We start from the raw sequence: 8,394 nt of genomic DNA, 5'->3' as shown, positions 1-8,394 counted from the left end.
TTAATGTCGAGGCAAGGACAGAAAGATGCTTAGGGTGCTGTTTCTGGCAGAGGGATGCCTTGGCCCTGGTCCTGGGCCAGGAGACGAAGAAGCAAAGAGTGCAGGGCCCGGCAGACAGGTGTGTATCCCAGGCGGCTCAGGTGTAGATAATCATACATGTCATGGTGACTTATGGTACCATCCGAGTGCACAAAGCCAGGGTCTGCGTCTAAGAAGTGGGCTCGGGGGTAGCCAGCTAGTGCTGCCCGAACCAGCTCGTTTACCTGTCGGTTTTTTTCTCGAAGTGGGTTGGGGTGCTGGCCTCTCGGGAGCAGGCCCTGTGGAGGCACACCAATAGTAAGTTGTCAGATCAGCATCTCTGGACCAAACTCTCCACTACCCCACCAGGAAATTCTCAGCGGTAAAATGGTTTAGGGATGGGAAACTAGGGAGGACATTGGTTAAGAATCTTCTAGGTAGCAGCCTGTCTGTAGAGATTAGTCACTGAAAACAATACCAGTGGGCCAGTGGTCTCTTTCGGAGGTAGAAATGTCTTAGCTAGAAGTGGTAAAGCTTAATTTAATCCAGGAATGCCTGACAACTTTCTGAGACTTTCAACACTCAAATTACCCAGGATTCCCTTGGGTAACAGGCTAACTGGTCCCTGAATAATACCTCTTCAATCATAGCCTCTGTGTAGCCCTGCTGGTCTTTACTGAATACACCAGGCTGGCTCTGAACTCAGAGATCTGCCTCCCTCTGCCTCTGGAGCACTGGGATTTAAGGCATGTGTCACCACAACCAGCCCACAGCCACTCTTAAGGTGTGGAAGTCTTCTACCAGACACTTTGTGGGAGACCACTGTGCCATGGTGTCCAGAACTGTGTCAAGTACAGGGGTTACTTCTTGAGGGTTCTACGCCACAACCACTATTTTTTTTAAAAAAAAAAACTTTTTAAGGGTCTTCCTATGTTGCCAAAATGACCCATATCTCAATCATCCTCCTGCCTCAGCCCTTAGAGTGCCAGGGTTATAGGCATGCACTGCCCCTTTTCCTTTACCACCCTTTCAAAGCTCTCACCAGCACGACCACCCGTGCCTGGGGCTGCAGCTTGTTGACCAGCTGTACGATGGCTTTGATGCCACCCGTCACTTGTTCTGCTGTGTGGCCGTGGTTGTTGGTGCCCACCCAGACCACCACAATCTGTGGAAATAGTGACACAAAGCAACAGTAAAGAGACTGGCAAAGAGAGGGTTAGCCCACCACCCAGACCCTGCTTACCTTGGGCCGGATGTGTTCCAGCTCCCCATTCTCAAGCCTCCAGAGTACATGCTGTGTGCTGTCACCACCAATGCCAAAGTTAAGTGCGTGCAGAGGTGAGAAGAGCTCCCGCCAGATCTGGGATCAAGAAATGACGTAGGTACTAGCCACCACCCTCTGTCCAGGCGGTAACTACGTACCACTATGTAAAGTATGGGTTAGCCTTACTTTATGGTTAAATCTCACCTTGAACAAATCCTGAATTTATTACTGTCTCACTTTAACCAAGACCCCACAGAAGTTACATTCCTTTTTTGAAAATCCTGTCTGTTTGAACTATACACCGAGCTAACAGCAATGCTACTGAACCTCATTGTGGGGAAAATATGCCATTGCAGCTAAATTTCCGAGGGAGAGACTTTATTACTGATAGCCTTTGTAGAATACCATTTACAATCAACCTTCACTTTCTCTAAAGCTATTACAACTTCCTGTAAACCCAATAAGGGGCTGTGCTCCTCTTTACACAAACAATAAAAAGCCTCACCTTAGGCAATCTTGAAGGAAAGCCTCAATTTAAGCTGATACAGATAAACCCAGCCCGACAAAACTCAGGGCACACACTTTATTCTCAGCAGAATTTGCATGTGCACGGGTCCTAGATTCCTGCTACCACGGGCATTTCTGTATCCCCTTATCTCGTCTGGCTTAGTGCCAGTGAGGGTACATGCCTGGATGAGGAAGGAGAAAACGGGTGGACCCTCACCTCACACTGGTGCATTAACTGAACCAAGGAGTCCCCGATAAAGACGACTTCGGGCTCCTTGTCTTTGCTGTCCGCCACAAATCGATGGTGCTGCAGGGAAAGACAGAGTCAAAGGCACGCATGCTCCAGGCCCCGCCCCACCCTGCTTCCTTCAGGCCCGAACAACCCAAAACAACCCGAACCTGGTTACCCACCTAGGGGAAGAACAGGATGTCACCAAGCGGCGTTCTCTAGAAACCCCGGCTCCCCAAGTCCCTAACCCTGGGGACCGCGCGGGGTCACTCACCAGAGACATCCAGCGCCCGTCGCCCTGCACGTCTTGCACAGGCGTGGGCTTGCTGGCCGGGTTCTCCCCTTCCCCGCTCATCCTCAGCACCGCAGCCCCCTGGGGATGAGAGTGGAGTCCGCTCGGGGAAAGCTCCGCGCGGACGTGGATCCGCCACGCCCACCCCTACCTCTCGGGCCAACACAATGGACCGTCCCGCCGCGCTCACTCGCGCGCAGGGCGAAGGCCGAGCCCGGACGCCGCCTCCTTTCGCAGACTAGAAACCGTCACCATAGGAAGGAATCCTCGGTCCCCTCCCCCGACAGAAGCCACACAGTGGGCTCGTCTGCCGCTTCCCGCCGGGACCCCTTGCGGCCACAGAGACCCAACGCACGGGGGAGGGGCAGACGAGACCACGCGACACGCGTGGCAGGAGCTGGGGGGGGAGGAGAGGAGAGAGAGAGAGTGAGAGACAACCCAGAGAGGACGGGAAGCGTCAGGGTACCTGAAAAGCCGACAGGGATCAGGGACAATCTAGCGTCCTCCCTCCGAGGAGGAAATCATTTGCTGCAGGGCCAGAAAACTCCGGAAGAGACCACCTACGGGGGTGTGTGTGTAACCCATTCACGTGGGAGAGGGAGTGGACGGGCTCATTCTTGGATCCGCAGAGGGGGTGGCACCTGGGAAGGGACGCACCCATTTCTCCCTGGTGTGGGGGCTTGAAAGGAGCTGGCCAAGCTGGGCGGTGGTGGCTCGGGCCTTTAATTCCAGCACTGCGGGGAGCCAGAGGCAGGTGGATCTCCTAGTTCGAGGCCAGCCTGGTCTACAGAGAGACAAGCCAGCCAGGGCTACACAGAGAAACTCTGTCTAGAAAACAAAAACCAGAGAGAGAGAGAAAGAAGTGAAGCTGGAAATTATAGGCAGCACCGGAGAGTGGCTTTGAGGAGACTTCCCTATTTAAAGCTTTTTGTTTTGTTTTGAGATGAGGTTTCACTGTGTAACTTGAGCTCTCCTGGAACTTGGTACGTACAGCAGGCTGTCCTTGAATTTACGGAGCTCTACCTACCTCTGACTCCTGAGTGCTAAGATTAAAGCTGTGCACACCCAACACTAGGGTTTTGCTATTTTTATTTATTACTTATTATTTGTTTATACCTCCGAGGCACCATCAGACCTATGTGGAAGAGATGCAGAAAGATCAGAAACTGTAGAAGGCTGCAGGACACAGCCCAAGTCCAACTTGGCATCCCTCCTGCAGATCACCTTGCACCTCTTTAGCCTCTGCTCCTCTCTCTAGATACAAAGTTCCATCACCAACTTCAGGCGGGTGGCTCTGGACTCCAAAACCCATATCTGTAGCCAAGGCCACTTTCTGTCATGTTCTTTCTTTCCTTGGCTTAAACTAATCCCAACTCCCTGTATTTTGTCAGATGCCCAGAGTCTCCCTTAACCCTAAATGGTCTAATTGTTTTTGGCAGACCCACCTACAGGCTGAACTCTCGAATCTAGCCATTCCTATCTATCCATTCCTTCTGGTTAGGTTGATACTAAAGCAGTGAAGAGTTTTATTTATGGTATTCACATTCTGTCTCAATCTACTTCCTTAGATCTGGACCCGGCATGAAGTTATTACTGAACAAGTACAGTGCTTGCAGAATGAATATTAATTACATTAATGGCTCAGATCCTGGTTATATCCATGTGTTGAAGAGACAGATTCAGACATGATTGAGAAAAGGCCCAGGACTCTGAGGCGTTGTGCTTTTCTAGAACAGGACTTCTTTCCTGTTTGTTTGTGTGTTTGTTTGGAGATACAGTGTCATGTAGCTGAAGATGACTTTAAACTCAACATCCTCCATCCTCCTGCCTCTACCATGGTGAACAGGGGTTCTTAAACTTTTTCTATGTGAGCCCCACTTTTGTCTGAGAAAGTTTTTTGGTTTGTTTTGATTTTTTTTTTTTCTTCTAAAAAGGAGGTCTTACTATGTAGCTTAGGCTGACCTAGAACTCACCATGTAGACCAGGCTAGCCAATCTACCCTAGTGATGGCAGTAAAAGTGTGTACGACCATTTGCAGTCCAAGAAAGCTTGTTTGTGTGTGTGTGTGTGTGTGTGTGTGTGTGTGTGTGTGTATCTATGTGTGGTTATGTGCAGTTGAATGCAGGTGACTGCAGAAGCCAGAAGAGGGCGTCAGATCTCTTAAAGCTGAAGTCACAGGCAAGTGTGAGCTGCCCTGTGTGAATACAAAGAACTGAACTCGGTCTCTTAACCAGAAGCAGTGTATGGGTAAGGTTCGAGAGTTTCTAAGGATTGGGGAAGCACAAAGAAAAGACACAAGTCACATCATTACTAACATTTGGACAGGGATATACGCTGGGATAGTTTAGTTTGACTTGAAAGTGTGAGGGCCACACACCTGTCATCCCAGCGTTTGGGACGCAAAGGCAAGAGAATAGCTCCACGCTAAAGGCGTGAGGGGACAAAAGCAAGCTAAAAAAAATCAAAACTCAAAAAAGCATTCATTCACGTGTGTGTTGTTTCATTCCATCCTTCTACAAACCGCACGGGGGAGGTACTACTTCCAACCGATTTCACAGATTAGGATATAGGCTCTGGGCAGTTACAAAGTTTTCTAAAGTCACAGGGCTCAAAAGTGCTGGTTCAGGTGTGTCTCCAAGGGGCCATCTTAGTGTGCGGGAAGCTAGCGCCTTCCTCTAGACCAATCAAATGGTCGGCCAGTAGCCTTAGCCAATCAGCATTGAGTAAGGCGGGCAGGACCTAGAAACCCTCGAAGCCAATCCAGTGAGGGGGGAGGAGACTCTAGGCAGGACTGGGCGGGGCTATAACTGTCAATCTTGGTGCCTCGTGCTTCTTTCTAGGCAAGGGGCGTAGCAAGGGGAGCGCATGCGTGAGGCACGCTTACTGGCTTAACCCGCACTCGAGGCCCGGAAGTGCGCGAACAGCTTCGAGGCTTGGGTCTCTACGGGGAAGAAGCCACCGCTCTCCACAGCCGCGTGGAGTCCAGGGCGGGGTCCGTTAGGAGAGAAGAGGGTGAGGTACCCCTCCCCCACGCTTCATGCAGCCTCTTGGTCTCAACTGTCTGAGCTGCACCCTGCCTTATGGCTCCCCTCAGGAGTGGCCCGCTCTCTGAAGGCTCTCGTGAATTATGTCTCCCCCGAAGCAAGCCCTTCGACTTCTCTGGGTGCCCTCTCTCCTGCCTTAGGTCTTTTATTTTTAATATTTTAACACCTCGTCATAAATACTCAGGCTAGCTGCAACCTCCTTATGAAGTTGAGGATGACCTTGAATTCCTGATCTTCTTCCCTCCATTTGCTAAGTCTTGGGATTATAGACTTTCACCACCATGCATGCTTCTCTTTCCCACCTTCATTTACTATTTCTATTTCCTGTACCTCTCCAGCCCTGATTTCCCACCTGTTCCTTCTAGTCCCCCCATTGCTCTCCAGCTGCTCATAACCTTGTTCCCAACTTACATTTTTTTGTTGTTTTTTTTTTTGTTCTTTTTGAATCTTTTATATTCTAAGCTGACTTCAGATTTATGATACTCCTTGCCTCAGTCTCCCAAAGAGGGTACCACTCTGCCTGGTTCATCTTCTATCTTTTTCATTCATCTTAATATATATGTATAAAAACATGTATATACTGGCCTCTGAGCATCGGAACACAGGTCCATGTAATTATTAATCAAGTACTCTATTACTATATCCCCAGTTTTTATATTCTCAGTGCTTAGAATACACGTGTACAAGATTCAGACTTATCTTTTTCTTTTTAAGATTTATTTTAAGTGTGTATGTGTGTGTGTAGAGAGAGAGAGATGCCCACAAAAGCCACACAACACCAGATCCCCTGGAGCTAGAGTTGTGCCGAGTGTCACATCTGAGATGGGTGCTGGGAACTAAGCTCAGTCCTTTGATTGGGCTGCCATGTGGGTATTGGGAATTGAACCTTGGTCCTCTGGAAGAGCAGCCAGTGCTCTTAAATGCTGAGCCATCTCTCCTGGCTTGCTGAGCCAGCTCTTTAAACTCCCAAGACACAGACTCTTTAGAATTTTATTTTTATACAAGATCTCACTGCATTACCTAGGTTGGTTTTGCATTCACTCTGTAGCCCAAGTATGCCTCTTTAAACTTTTGACTTGTCTGCTTCAGCCTTTTTGAGCAGATTAGAAGCCTGCACCACAAGGCCTGGCTATTGTCTTTTAACTTTTTCCACGTTCTTATTCTTGGTTACTTTGTCTCCCATTTCCCGACAGCTTTTTTTTTTTTTTTTTTGTCTATTAACTACCTGAACTTCATTTTGGACTTCTTGTGTAACCAAGCCCTTTCTGGTGGCTTGTCTATCCACATTCTTCATCTCTCTAAACAGTATTCTTCATTTCCCCTGCCCATCTTTTCCCTCTCAGCTACTGTCCTTGATTTATTTGCATCTGATGACCACTCTGTCTTCTAGGAGATCATGGACCCTCGAGGACCTCAGCCTTTCCAGCAGCTTGAGAAACCTGGTCGAATTCGCCGTCGCAAGACCAGGAGGGAGCGAAATAAGGCTCTGGCGAGCAGCCACAGGCCATTGGCACGTCAGGGCCAGGATCCTCCCATTTCCAGTCAAGATCCATGTGTGATCCTCCAGGATCCTGTGGCCTCCACAGCCCCCAAGCTTGTTGTGATAACTCAAGGCAGGCTGAGCCGGGAGCACCGGGGTCTCTTCAACCATGAAGTGAAATCCCTGGATGTGGCCCGGCTGCTTAACAGAGGCTCCTTGGAATCATGTACCCCTCTGCTGCCAACCAAGTCCTCCTGCATCCCAGTCATCGTCCAAGAACCAGACCTTCAGTCAAAAGGCAAGGAGAACAAGGTACCAGGGGGCTCAGGCCCAGGCCCACCAAATTCCCCAGATCTTCCTGTGTTGGGGCAACTTCTGGAGGAGCTGCAGTGCCAACTGGTTGTGCCACAAGCCTTTCCCAGGAGGAACCTGGTGCAGGAGGCCAGAGACACCATCCTAAGAACCTTACAGGGCTGTCATGGCTGTGTGCCTGATCTTTCCCTGGTGCTCCGAGGTTGCCAGCTACCCTTGCCTGGTGAGTCCACCTCCTCCCCCACCTCCTTCCCTTCCACTACTTTGTTGTAGTCCAAATCATCTCCTTGTTCTTTATTCTGTGCCAGAGGCCAAGCCGAGGGTCCCTGAGAAACAGAGGATGGCACCTTCTTGTATCAGCGTTCCTGAGCATGCTCCAAAGGAGGGGAGGCAAAGGACTCAGCAGGCAACAAAGGGGTGTGGCTTTGTCATACCTCATACTTGCAGCAGCCTCACCTCTACACGCAGGATCAGCCAGGTGCAGCGTCCAGATCTCCAGCTGCCATTCCTGTCCTCAGCATCTTCACCATCTGGAGCAGCTTGGGGTCCTCCAACAGCTTTTGATATGCTGAAAAGCATCTGGCTCATAGCCACACCACCCACCCCCCAGCCCTGGGATGTCTGCCCACCTCAGCCCCGACCTCGGCCACCATCACCCTTGTTACCCAGAACATCTGCCTTGGACTGGAGCCCCAACCCTCCTGCCCCACTGCCCAGCCTCTCCTGGGTGGTGACTCAGAGGAGTCCAGAGGCTTGGTCCTTCCCCCCAATGAGACTATACTGAGGAGACTAGGTGGGGCTGGGGGCTAGATATACCACACTCCTAGTCACTCAATAAAACACCTTCTTGGGCCTCTTGGCTTTCAGTGAGTGACTGTCTTAGGAGAATAGCTGTCTTTCTTTTGTTTTTGTTGGTTGGTTGGTTGGTTTGAGACAGGGTTTCTCCGTGTAACCTAGAACTTGTTCTGTAGACCAGGCTAAGCTTGAACTCAGAGATCCACTTGCCTCTGCCTCTTGAGTGTGGGAGGAGCTATCTTTGGCCCTAAGATGGGTGTATCACCTGTTTCCTTGTTGGAGCCCGAGGAGCCAACATGGCTCTCAGTGTTTGTTTGGGATAGTGGAGACAGGAGGATTAAGCATTTGTAGTTATCCTCTGAGCCAGTCTGGACTATATGAGCCCAATAAACTCCAACAAAACAAAGTGTAACAACTTTTGTTTCTACACACATACACACAATAAAAATCTTC

At 49.9% G+C, this 8,394-nt stretch overlaps 2 protein-coding genes across 2 annotated transcripts; one reads left to right on the top strand and one right to left on the bottom strand.

Annotated features, from left to right (window-relative positions):
- Positions 1-29: 29 nt before the first annotated feature.
- Positions 30-2,832, bottom strand: PAFAH1B3 (platelet activating factor acetylhydrolase 1b catalytic subunit 3; the record flags this gene model as incomplete). Its single annotated transcript, XM_080908513.1, has 6 exons — positions 2,777-2,832; positions 2,293-2,391; positions 2,007-2,096; positions 1,262-1,378; positions 1,061-1,183; positions 30-317 (listed from the first exon to the last, which is right to left on the bottom strand). The coding sequence occupies exons 2-6, from the start codon at positions 2,371-2,373 to the stop codon at positions 30-32; spliced, it is 699 nt and encodes a 232-aa protein (XP_080764639.1). The 5' UTR covers positions 2,374-2,391; positions 2,777-2,832.
- A 3,918-nt stretch (positions 2,833-6,750) lies between these two features.
- Positions 6,751-7,930, top strand: PRR19 (proline rich 19; the record flags this gene model as incomplete). Its single annotated transcript, XM_080908530.1, has 2 exons — positions 6,751-7,369; positions 7,455-7,930. 2 exons carry the CDS (start codon positions 6,751-6,753, stop codon positions 7,928-7,930), a joined length of 1,095 nt encoding a protein of 364 aa, XP_080764656.1.
- Between the last annotated feature and the right edge of the window lie 464 nt (positions 7,931-8,394).

Source organism: Micromys minutus (genome assembly GCF_963924665.1).
Source record: "Micromys minutus genome assembly, chromosome: 32".
Taxonomy (NCBI): domain Eukaryota; kingdom Metazoa; phylum Chordata; class Mammalia; order Rodentia; family Muridae; genus Micromys; species Micromys minutus.
The sequence above is the reverse complement of the archived record's forward strand: the minus strand, read 5'-3'. Positions and strand labels throughout refer to the sequence as shown.